This window comes from Carlito syrichta, unplaced genomic scaffold (genome assembly GCF_000164805.1).
Source record: "Carlito syrichta isolate Samal-C Ts95f unplaced genomic scaffold, Tarsius_syrichta-2.0.1 Scaffold311780, whole genome shotgun sequence".
Lineage (NCBI taxonomy): Eukaryota > Metazoa > Chordata > Mammalia > Primates > Tarsiidae > Carlito > Carlito syrichta.
Genome location: NW_007255876.1, coordinates 649634 through 662837, shown reverse-complemented (window position 1 = coordinate 662837; position 13204 = coordinate 649634). Strand labels below are relative to the sequence as shown.

The 13204-nt window shown below is 37.7% G+C and overlaps 1 protein-coding gene across 2 annotated transcripts in view; it reads right to left on the bottom strand.

The window, feature by feature from the left end:
• Positions 1–13204, bottom strand: part of USO1 (USO1 vesicle transport factor) — a 94288-nt gene that overhangs the window by 1838 nt on the left and 79246 nt on the right. For both annotated transcript variants that reach the window (XM_008069060.2, XM_021718069.1), the window contains 8 exons: positions 12988–13106; positions 12662–12843; positions 12264–12385; positions 7834–7972; positions 6894–7057; positions 6302–6376; positions 3588–3686; positions 1601–1705 (listed from right to left, as the gene is read on the bottom strand). In XM_008069060.2, the coding sequence (XP_008067251.1) occupies positions 1601–1705; positions 3588–3686; positions 6302–6376; positions 6894–7057; positions 7834–7972; positions 12264–12385; positions 12662–12843; positions 12988–13106 (1005 nt within the window). The remainder of the gene's footprint in view (positions 1–1600; positions 1706–3587; positions 3687–6301; positions 6377–6893; positions 7058–7833; positions 7973–12263; positions 12386–12661; positions 12844–12987; positions 13107–13204) is intronic.

The window sequence follows — 13204 nt, the reverse complement described above, 5'->3', positions numbered from 1 at the left end:
ACTGCACTCCAGTCTGGGCGACAGAGTGAGACTCCAACTCAAAAAAAAAAAAAATTGACCTTAATCCAAAAAGCACAATTATACATTATCTTCCTTTTTCTACCTTTATTGTTCTATCTCTTATTTCTTATTAATGTTACCTCACTTTGTTCTTCATGCTATGTTTTTTTGTTTGTTTTTTGGAGTTGGAGTCTCACTCTATTGCCCAGGCTACAGTGCAGTGGCATGAGCACAGCTACCACAGCCTCAACCTTCCAGGCTCAGGTGATCCTTCTGCCTTAGCCTTCCAAGTAGCTGGAACTACAGGCAAGTGCCACCATGCTCAGTTGATTTTCTGATTTACTGTAGAGACAAGACCTCGCCAATTTGCCCAGGCTGGTCTTGAACCCCTGGGTTCAGGCAATCCTCTTGCCTTGGCCTCCCAAAGTGTTTCTTCATGTGATGCACTCCATTATCTCTGTCACACAATAGGTCTGTGGGATTTTTTTTTTGTTTTGTTTGGAGTCTCACTCCAACGCCCAGGCTGAAGTGCAGTGGCATGCTCATGGCCACCCCAGCATCAACCTGCTGGGCTCCGGCAATCCTTCAGCCTCAGCCTTCCAAGTAGCTGGAACTACAGGTGCACGCTACCACGCCCAGCTAATTTTTGATTTATTGTAGAGATGAGGTCTCACCTAGTTGCCCAGGCTGGTCTTGAACCCACAGGCTCAGGAATTCCACTCATCTCGGCCTCCCAAAGTGCTGGGATTACAGGCTGAGCCACCAAGCCCGGCCCTGGTAGTATTTAATGTGCCTGTGTTCCTGAGCCTTAGGGAAGCATACATGTGGCATGTGAATTAGTCAAATTTGTGTTTTGTTATTGTGATTAGATACTGATAAGAAAACTCAAATATTTTCAATGAATTGTACTTTCATAGTGCATGCATTTACATTCTTACTTTGCATATTCAATACCACTATTTCAAATAGCATTGAAAAAAACTTTATTTGTGCCATCTTTAATCATCAAAATAGGAATGGAAATGTTGGGAGATAAAATTATACCTCATTAGCTTTCTTCATAAATCTAAGGATTTGAAAGATTAAGTAGGCCACTGCCTTGCTACACTCTAGTATGGCCATTGCTCTTTGAGTATGGCTGTCACCATGCTTCCTGGCTTTGGCCCCCTCCCCCATCTTGGGGAGGTGAATCTTCTCTAATTTACTTTTAAATAAACTATATTTTTAATTAAAAAAAAAAAAAAAAGAGGCCAGGCTCGGTGGCTCAGCCTATAGTCCCAGCACTCTGGGAGGCTGAGGCAAGTGGTTTGCCTGAGCCCACAGGTTCGATATCAGCCCAGGCAACTTGGCAAGCCCTTGTTTCTACAGTTAAAAAAAAAAAAGAAATTAGCCAGGTGTGGTAACGTTCCAGCTACTTGGAAGACTGAGGCGGAAGGATCGTCGGAGCCCAGCAGGTCAATGCTGGGGTACCTGGGCAATGGAGTGAGACTCCAACTCAAAAAAAAAAAAAAAGGAAGAAAGATTAAGTAAAATAGAGTCGCATTTCCTAGAGTTCATTTCATATGATATATAATAAATAAAAATTTCACCAAAAACCAACCTTTAATTCTTTAGTCTCTTGTAATAGTGCTGATAGTCTTCCTTCTACATCTGTTTTAGTGGTTTTTACAGTCTCACTCTGTCCTTGTTCAGGAACTGATTTTGCCTGAAAGAAATGAAAGAAAAAGATGTTTCTTAAAAGTTACAATCTCAAACTCTCAAAATGGTGATTTAATTTCCCTGCTATTTTGAAATTTTACTTTCAGTAACAGAACATGTATTTATATGCTCTCCACTGACAATGGGCAGCATCAAATTTCATATGAGTACGAGGAAGGCTGGGCTAAGGTGCCTCAAGGACAGCCCAGAAAAGGAACTGAGACAGCTCTGATGTAACTGCAACACAGTGTTTGATAAGCAGACATGATTTTTCTAAGCCTTTCCCTCATTAACTTCCCTATAAGTCCATACAGTGAGTCCCCTGCATGCAAGTCTTCAAGTTGAGAACTTTCAAAGATGCAAATGTGCATTTTTTTCCAAGAGGGTAGCTAGAACTGAATCCAGCAAGGAACTAGAACCTGTGCCATCAACCTCAGGCATGAGTGACACTGCACTTGCCCTCCGTCTCCTGCTGCTGACAATCCTCCAGCTCTGCCACCTCCCCCCTGTTCGAGTCAGTAGCTCTTCTGGCCTGTTCACTTGATGCCAGCCCTGTATGCCAGCTGTTATACTGTACTACTGTACTTTTCAAGGTACTGTACTGTAAGAATAAAAATGTTTTGTGTGTGTGTGTGTTTTTTTATGTATTATTTGTGTGACAAGTATTATAAACCTATTACCGTACAGTACTGTATAGCCGATTGTGTTAGTTGGGTACCTAGGCTAACTTTTTTGGACTTACAGAGTGGACTTAAGTATGTGCTCTCAGAACAGAACTTATCCGTGTGTAAGGAAATTACTGTACTACCATCTAACACAGACAGGTAAATGAGCCAAATGCCATTAGTTAGTGAAATGCAAGTATTTTCTTATGTGCTTTGGGAGTTATTGTTAAATAATAGTTTTTCAGTCTGTCCCCATCTTTTTTGAGACACTGATGAAATAGAGACCTAACAATGTAGATGTGTCATGGGTACAGGCTGAAAGAGTTCTGAGGTGCATGTCAGACAAAGTCTAAATTACCTAGAAGAGAACCTTGGTAGAAATGTGGATGTTACAAAAGATTCTGGTGAGGGCTCAGAAAGAAAAGTAGGGAGCAACCCTTTTGGGTCCCCTCCCACTGTGGGAGCTTTTCTGTTCCCTCAATAAATCCCGCTTTCTAAAAAGTGAAAGAAAAGTGGGGAACTATAGGGAAAGCTTCTGTGATCATAGAGATACACGCATATCATCATGAACAGAATGCTGGTAGAATAGGAATGTTAAAGGTGCTTTTGGTGAGGTCTGACATGAAAATGAGGAATGTTACTGGAAATTGGAGGAAAGGCAGTCATTGTTATAAAGTTACAAAGGACTTGGCCAAATTGTGTTCTGGTGTATTGTGGAAAGTAGAACTTATAAGTAATGAACTTGGATATTTTGCAGAGGAGATTACTAAGCAAAGTGTTGGAGTGTAGCCTGTTTTTTCCTTGGTACTTGTAGTAAAATGTGAGAAGAGAAATAAACAGAAGAAGGAATTATTAAGCAAAAATGAATCAGAACTTAGAGATCTGGAAAATTCTCAGGCTATCTGTATTGCCAAAAATGAGAGTGTTCTGGAGGAAACATCAGGTTTTTGAAAATAATTACATACCAGCAGAAAAGCTGCAGCTTAGACTGAAAACGCACAGATAAGATGCAATACCAGCAAAATAAATTATTAGTAACTGAATAAACTAACATAGTGAGTATGATTATAGAAAGGCTGCCATCACGGAAAGAAGTATGTGTTACTAAAAACCGGCTAAGGAGTAATCTAAAGAGAAGGTGCTATCAGATACACTGGCTTCTTTTTCATGTAGCTGAGAAATAATTTATCAACCTTGTGTTTACCACCTTTCAGATGAACTTACAAGTGATTCTGCTTTCTGTAATAGCTCGTGCTTTTCTTTTTGTAGTTTGGCGATCTCTGCAGATTGTGAGTTTAACTGAGACTTTAATGCTGCTAGTTCCTAAGAGACAAAAATAGTTGAGTCGTAACATTAAAAGGCATCAGTTTCATCAAGGAAGTATATATTTACAGGAAGAAATTAAAAAAAAAAACTTTCCAATTCCCAGGTTTAAAATCTAACTCTAATAATTATTCTTGAACTTTAGGTTCAAGATGGAAAATTAAATACACTCATTTACTTCTGTTTCCTCCTGAGAGCTCATGCAAAAAAAATCATACAGAAGGGGGGTGGAGGAAGGAAGGAAGAAAGGAAAACAAAGAGAATAAGAGAAAAGAGGAAAAAATTGGGGATTTCAGAGGCAAATAGTGGTAAGTAACTCGCAAAACTGAGAAAGCTGAAAACTAGGTTGACCCTGAGAAAATCAAGCTAGTACCTGATTTAGAACGAATGTATTAACTACCAAAAGGTTTGGGAACTGTTACCATTATCTCTAAAAGTATAGGTTAAAACAAAGCTGCTGGGCTGCTTAAATGCCTGTTTAGGAAACCATCTGATCCCTGTCCCAATCCCATGAATCAAGCAACTTTTCTTCCTCTCTTGGCTGAAGACGGGGGTTTATAATTTGAAAGGGCAAAACAGGGCATCTTCAACTAGGGGCTGTCAAACACTGATGAAAGTAAACGAAAAATGGGGAATTAATTTAAAGTTGATGTTAATGTTAGAATTTCCAAACTTGTCGTCCTCTCCTCTCTCCCAAAAAAAGTACAGGAAAAAAAGGCAATTATATTGGTGGCTCTCCACCAGGAGTGATATTCACACCCCCCCCAACTCGCCCATGGACATTTGGTAATGTCTGGAGACACTGAATGAATGGTAGGATGCCGGTGTGTCAAAATCTCTTTTCTTTTGTTCTCTTTCAAATTTCTATCATATACGAATGTAGCTTTTTAAAAATTGTTTTGGTTTTTCAGTTAACAAAATGAGCTATATTTAGTTTTCTTTACACAGCATTTTACTATTTATTATAAAAGACAAAACTGTAATTAAAAATATATTTTAACAGTATAAAGTTCATAAAACAAAATAAAACTTTTAAAAAGTAAAAAACTAAAAAGCAGTTTTATTTTTATAAAAATATCTAATTAAATTTCACTGGAAAACATAATTAAATAGTAAAACTTTCACTTGGGATATGGTTATTTAAGGTTATATATAACCTTAATTCCCTTACATTTTAATGCAGTTCTAATATTAAATTTATTAGACTTAATAAAACCAAAACAGAATAGTAATCTTCCCTACACAAATAAAACATTATGAACAAATACTGGAGACCTGAAAATTCTCAATGATAAATGATTCTTTGAAAAAGGTTGGAATGGGCCAGGTGCAGTGGCTCACGCCTATAATCTTAGTACTTTGGGAATTTGAGGTGAGAGGATTGCCTGAGGCCACAGGTTCAACACCAGCCTGGGTAACTTGATGAGACGTCATTTCTACAATAAATAAAAAAATTAGCCAGGCGTGGTGGCACGTGCCTATAGTTCCAGCTACTTGGAAGGCTGAGGTGGAAGGATCGCTTGAGCCCAGCAGGTCGAGGCTGCAATGGCTGTGAGCATGCCACTGTACTCCAGCCTGGGTGACAGGGTGAGACTCCAACTCAAAGAAAAGAAAAGAAAAGAAAAAGATTGGATTTAGAACCTACTCTGAGGTACATGGATATTATCCCAATAAGACATCGTTGCCCAGTGTACAGTCAATTCCTCTCTCAGATAGGCTAGGGCCAGCAGACTAGTAGAGAGAGAGGAAGTCAGTTCTAGGCTGGTAAGGATGGTCACTTCTTCCTTTAGTATTACTTGGATCTTTTTTAAAAAGTATGCACGTCTTATATAATAAGAAAAGGAGGAGTGAAGGAAGAAGATGAAGAGAAGGAAGGAGAGAAGGAAAAAAAAAACCCCTAACCCAGAACATTTTTAGAAATGATATACTAATGAGCAATCTGAAACTTTTCTAGATTTGTTTCTAATTACTACATTAATTCATTGTACATATAAATAGTTCTTTTCTTTTCTGGTTCTTTTCTTGAACAATACATTTAATTTTCTCATTAGGTCTAGTTTAATAGGAATGTATAAGTATCACACATTAGAAAACTGTTTAATTTACTTTTCTAGATATTATAAATTACCATACCAGAAGATTTTTTTCTTTTAATTTGGCATCATCTAATTGAGATATACACATTTATCTCATTTTTCCCTTTTCCAATTTTAAAATTCAACATTTTTCTAGGCAAAATGGTTTATACGTCCAATACAATTAGTTGAGCAACTATAGTCAACAGTGTATGAAAATTAGGTCTAAGATTTTATATTTTCATATTTCCAACTTATAAACATATTTAAGTTTTTCTTTAGTTGTTAGTTTGCTGATAATCTACAAACAATGTGGTGAGATGCTGGGATCTGTTAAAAAGAACACCACTGAAATAAACACAAAATGAAAAGCATGCCATTACTGTATAATTAACAACAGTTTCTGAAATTCCAAATGGCTATCTTAACTCAAATTTTGTTTATATCTGGCAAAGTTCTAGATTAATGAAACTAAAGGAGTATTATTCTGCTATAATTAAAACATGATAAAATATAACTTGGGTCAAGTTGGACAATTACCTGTTTTAATTCTACAACTTGTTCTGAATCTCTAGCTGAAGACTGTTCATTCATGCCAGATGTTTGGGAAGATTTCTACAAATAGTATGGAAATAAACTATGAAACAGATTCAGTCAAAAGAGATAGAAAAAAACCAAACAGAACCATACATATATAAGCTATATCTTATATATGTTTACCAAAAAAATTCACATCAACATTTAAATTTTTATGTCCAAGATAAAATTTCAAGACAGCATATATTGTCTGTAACTTATTAAATCCAAGCATTTACCTAAGGTCATATGGAAAAAGAACATAAAAGCAAATGATTTCCATATATTAATTAAAAGAGTATTTCATTTAAGTCTCACAAAAATGAAACAGATATTACCAACACCATTTTATAGATTAGGAAACAAGTTTAAAGAGGTTAACTAAGTTGCTTAAATTCGATTAGCTAGGAAGCAATGAAGCTTAGACAATCTGACTCCAAAACTCATACTTTAAAGTCCTAACATACGCTATTTTAAGAAATCCAGAAAGAAAAACAAAACCCAAAAAACCAGGTCAAAGAATTACTCTTGACTTAATTTTTTAAAATTTACTTACCAAATTTTCAATCAAAGAGTCCTTTTCAGTCAGCTGGTTTTGTAAAAGTTCCTGATTACTTTTTAATTCTTCTATCTCATCTCGCAACCTACCAATTTCTTCTGGCTGAATGCCATTCATCTGAGCCCCATCACTGGAAGAACCTTGATGCTGATTGTCTTTTCCTATCAGACAAGTATAACATTTAAAAAGCCAGCAGGAAACTTAAATTTCTCATTTTTTGAACCAGAAGTTTCAAAATATATACTCTTCTTATTTCAGTTAGTTTGGTGGCACTTTTGCAATCATATGTCATTTTTACAAAATAATGTATTGATAGAAATATTGAACCGATGATATTTTCAGGATTTTTGGGAGGAAAAACAGCACAGTTTTGACTAAACTGCCTGGTCTGTAATCTATGATTAAGAACTACAGTGAGTTAGTTCCAATTCTGTCAATGAATATATGAGAAAATAAAATCTTTTGAAAAAACCTTCACAGGCACTATAGGATGATACTATTTACAAGCAGTTGAGTATCATTTGCCAGGCACAACTAGAATTTTATATGTAGTATTCAACTTAATTTTCAAATGATATTATCATCTCTATTTTGCAGAAGAGAAAACTTGTACCCACCACTTCCACCTGTGCACCCTGTACCCAGTAGGTGATTTATCGTACCCAAAAGGTGATTAAAGACTCTGAGGAGTTTCTAATGTGCAGCCAGGGTTGAGAATCAATGGGCCAGATAAACAGGTAGCAAGGAGCTTGAACTTCTATCTCTAAAGACCCAGTCTTGACTATCTTGCTATTTTGCTTTAAACTCTTGATTTACATGTTTGTCAACATGACTAAGGTTAGAGGAAGATTAGCCCACAAAAATAATGTTTCCTTTGTCTACATCTTGAGGGTAGAATGACCTGACTGCTCTAATAGCGGTGGCCAGCTACACTTACCTAGCTGTACTTTAAGAAGATTATACTGGTCCTTGTGCTGCTGAATCTGAGATACTTGCTGTGTGACTGCCGTCTGGAGCTGTTCGTTTTGACATTTTAACGTAGAAACCTGCTGCCTTAAATCTTCAAGTTGCAGATCCTGTGAAACAAAACATAATTGAAGTGCTATAAATTCATGCATTAAGAAGATGAACAAATGTAAAAATCACAAGTTATTTTAAGTCAGTATGTTAAAGTACACAACATTTCCAAAATCATTCATAATTAAGCAGTAACACATTATATATGCACCAAGGTCAATTAATATGCACCAGAACTATAAGATTTTAAGTAAGTCCCATTAATAAACACTATGGCACAGACTGCAATCTTACAGCAATTATAGGGGGAAACCAAATGAAAAAACTCCATTTTATGATCTATCCAACCATTTAGAAAATTTACACCAGCCAGGGACAGTGGTTCACGCCTGTCATCCCAACACTTTGGGAGATGGAGGTGAGGATTGCCTGAGCCTGGGAGTTCAAGACCAGCCTGGGCAACTTGTTGAGACCTCATCTCTACAACAAATCATAAAAAAAATTAGCTGGACGTGGTGGCGTGTGCCTATAGTTCCGGCTACTTGGAAAGACTAAGGTAGAGGGATCACCTGAGCCCAGCAGGTTGAGGCTGCAGTGGCCATGTGCATGCTACTGCACTCCAGCCTGGACAGCAGGGTGAGATTCCAACTCAAAATAAAAAAGAAATTTATACCAAACTATTTAAGAAACTTAGCATATATGTATATATATGCATCTATATTATTTTTAACATTAAAAGACAATCATATAGCAGAAAATTCAGTAGACTGAAAAAAGGTCATCCAACTCTTACCACTATACTATAACCACAGTTGGAATACAATATATTCCTTTATTTTCTTCCAATGATGCTTTTATAAATTTGTCATAATCAATTCACATATAATTTTGTAACTTTTTTTTCTTTTTGAGCTGGAGTCTCACTCTGTTGCCCAGACTGGAGTGCAGTGGCACGCTCCCGGCCACCGCAGTCTCAACCTGCTGGACTCTGGCGATCCTTCTGCCTCAGCCTTCCAAGTAGCTGGAATTACAGGTGCGTGCTACCACTCCCGGCTAATTTTTTTATTTATTGTGGAGATAAGGTCTCGCCAAGTTACCCAGGTGGGTCTCAAACCCGCGGGCTCAGGCAATCCACTCACCTCAGCCTCCCAAAGCGTGGGATTATAGGCTGAGCCACCGAGCCCGGCAAATTTTGTAACTTTTAATTTACTTACTGGTCTATCATAATTTTCCCATACTGCTACATGGGATTCACAACCACAATTTTTAAAAATGTTTACTTAATATCTGATCAAGTAGAAGCTAAATAATTTATATTAAGTTTTTCACACTGAGGTACTTTCCATTTTTCAAAAAGATAAATACCATTACAACAAATATTTTTAATTAAATGTAATTGTTTTTCTGAATTTTACAGAATTTCCTTAAGATGAATTCTCAAATGTCATTTAAGGTATATAAGCAAGTTGAGCATAGTGGCTCATGCCGGGAATCCCAGCACTTTGGTAGGCCAAGGCAAGGGAACAGCTTAAGCCCAGAAGTTTGAGACTAGCCTGGGCAGCATAGTGAGACCTTATCTCTACCAAAAAAATTTTAAAAATTAGCAGGGCGTGGTAGTACATGCCTGTAGTCCCAGTTACTGGGAAGGCTGAGGAGGAAGGATGGCCTGAGCCCAGAAGATTAAGGATCCAGTGAGTCGTGACAGATAGATAAATAAATAAAGTATATAAATATTTTATAGCTCTGGTTGCTTGCTGCCTAATAGAATTTTAAATGGTGAGAATATTTAAAGTAAACATTTCTAAAGAGTCACTATAGTAATTATGTCAAATCACTCAAATCAATGTATTTGTCAGCCCCAAATGTGAGCTCTACATCACATTCCAAATACTTATTTTTCCATTGTTCCAAAGATATTAAAATTTACCAGCTGGAAATGACTCCATATTTGAACTAAAATATAGACAAAAAACCCTTAATAACTATGGGTAAATTGATGATTCAAATTTTATCATTCAAAGATCATTGTAATTTATTAATCTGCTTCCAGTTTTGGAAGTCTGAGACTGAATGCTAAATATACCACAATATTTTCATTCTTTCCTAAAATTTCCATCTCAGTAATATAAATTGTGGGAAGAAAATAAGACACAAGCAGTTCTCAATTTTGATGGTTCTACCTAAGCCCTTTCTTGTCACCCTGCCACCAGCTGGGCACAATTAGCAGACAGGGGTGTACAGCAGTGCAGGGAAGGGGGTGGACATGTCCCATGTGGACTGCCACCACTGTATTTTTTTTTTTTTTTTTGAGTTGGAGTGTTACTCCGTCGCCCAGGCTGGAGTGCAGTAGCATGCTCACAGCCACCCCTGGGCTCAGGCGATCCCCTTCCGTCTCAGCCTTCCAAGTAGCCGGAACTACTGGCCCATGCTACCATGCCCAGATAATTTTTTGATTTGTTGTAGAGATGAGATCTTGCCAAGATGCCCAGGCTGTTCTTGAACCCGTGGGCTCAGGCAATCCTCTCACCTCAGCCTCCTAAAGTGCTGGGATTACAGGCTTAAGCTACCATGCCTGGCCTGCTATTTTTTTTTTTTTATGGTACTGTAAATTTTTTTTTCTTTTCTTTTTTTTTTTTTTTGCGTTGGAGTCTCACTCTGTCGCCTAGACTGGAGTGCAGTGGCCGCTCCCGGCCACCGCAGCCTCAACGTGCTGAGCTCCGGCGATCCCTCTACCTCAGCCTTGCAAGTAGCTGGAACTACAGATGTGCGCTACCACGCCCGGCTGGTATTGCAAATTTAACAACATCCAGCTGGGCACAGTGGCTCACTCCTGTCATTCCAGCACTTTGGAAGGCTGAGGCGAGAGGATTGTCTGAGTCCAGGGGTTTGAGACCAGCCTGGGCAACTTGGTGAGACCTCATCTCTACAGCAAATAAACAAGAAACAAACAAACAAACAAACAAACCCGGGTGTGGAGGTATGTGCCAGTAATTCTAGATACTTGGAAGGCTGAGGTGGAAGGATCGCCTAAGCCCAGCAGGTTGTAGCTGTGGTTGTGGTGGCTGTGAGTGTGCCACTGCGCTCCAGCCTGGATGACGGAGTGACTCCAACGCAAATAAAAGAAACAACAACAAAAAAACCCCAACATCCACAATCTCATTTTTCAGCACTTTCTAGAATTCCAATCAAGATAACAAATTACATGGAACACATTTTGAAGGAATATAGATGAAGGTTTAAGGTACACAACATAATGTAAGTAATGGAGGTTCATTGGTATCCTGACAAGAAAATGTCAACTGATGATTCTGAAAATGTAGTTTTACCTTAACTTATTATCTCCTCTAATAAATCTGCTCCTTCTCCTGTACTATCTAATTCCATATCATCTATTCAGGTGTCCAAGACGGAAACCTAGGGATGGATACTTGACCCCTTTTGTACCCTCAACCCGGCATCCAGGCATTACTGAGTCCTGACAGTTTGATCTGTAGTTTCTACATTTCTCTACACTACATAGTGTGAGCTTTAGAGTCCTACCAACACACATGCATTTGAATTCTCTTCACTAATTACTGAGTGATCCTGGAAGAGTTTAAATTCTCTAGTTTTCAGATTCAGCATTTATTCTAACTGAAGGTAATAATTACTCTGGTATAGGTGTTGTGAAAATTAAATGAGACAAAGTTTAAACTCACTTAATGAACACGCTGGACACAGTAAACAAAAAAGGGTAGCCATTACACTCATCGCTGCTAACACAGTGTCCTCATTCCCTCCCCTGGCCTGCCCTCCACAACAGCTTCCTCTGGGGCTCCCTCCCTCTAGCCTTGCCTCTCAAATTTCTCTTTACACAGCCACCAGACTGTTCTAGGTACATGCCAGTAACATTAAGCTTGAACTGAACATACTGTTATGTCACTCCCTGCCTCTCTTCCTGTCTTTCCTTCTGCCTAGCTTGCTTCTACTCATCCTTTTAGGACTCACTTCTCTGTTTTCTGCAAGTCCCCACTCCTAACCTAGCTAAATTAGGTGCCTCTCAGTGCTGCCACATACCTTTGATGTCTCTATCACCAGGCTTAAGATGTTACAATAATCCATTTATGAATCTGTCTCCTCATGGGGCTGATAAGGATATCTGCCTGATTCATGTTTTCATCCACGACAACCTACATAGTGCTTAGCACATATTATATTAAGCACTCTGTTGAAAATTCAGATGCTTTAAAAAATAATGAGTTTTACTTTCTGTATCCTCTTTCATCTGAAATGCCAGGAAAAAATAATCTTTCTTAAAGTAGAAAGTATTTCCTGGTAGTCCAAGACTGGATACAATTAATGAGTACTTACTTGCTCTCGAATCATATTTTTGTAGTGAGTCACAATACTGTCATGCTGTTCTAGTGTTTTCTTCACTTCTTCTTCTTTTTTATCTTCTTCACTGGATTTATAAATAGCCTTAGTTATAACACCTGTAAAAGAAAGCTTACTTAAAATTTGTTTTAAACGTTCGAAATACTATTGTATTATTAAGACTTAGTAAAAACATAAACCCTAATTCCATGACAGATAAGAAATCATCTTTCCAATCTTACTGAAAGTCTTTCAATGGGCTACAGTTCAAGAGCTAGGAAAGTAAAAATCAACTTTGAGGCTTACCATATAATCTGCATGTATCCAGAATATAAATATGTAATATCATCGTAATCACTTTCTAATGAATATCAATATAAACCCTCTTGTCTTACCTTCAAGTTCTTTTACCAGCTTTGTAAACTCATGATCAAATATCATGTATTCTGGGCTGGGAAAGTTTGGTTGGGGTTTCTGGGAAGCTCTGGAATATAACTCATGCTTGCTAATAAATCCTAGTTTCTCTATGAAATTCTCTTTGCCAATCCTCTTCTCTATTAGTTGTTTTAGTTTCTCTCTACAGAGAAAAGCATATTGAGATGCTTAAAAAAAATCAAAAACACAAAATCGTAACATAACATAAAAGTTGGGTTTACGTTTTGCTTTGGCAGAAAAAACATATCATCTCCTGATGCCACGAGAGTGTCTTCCCCTCACTTACTTCATGTAGCTCTCAAGTGAGTTGTCATTGAAGTAGATTGAAATACCCAACAAAAGGGCACATAAGCCTTGGACCAGCTGTTCTTCCTCCCCAAGATTTTCTGCAATTTGTCCCGTAAGCTGAAGTTTTTGTCAAGGAGGCAAATGATTCACAGCATCTAGAACACTTTATTTTACAATCTGCATTTGACATATATTTCAAATAAGAGTTCCTACAA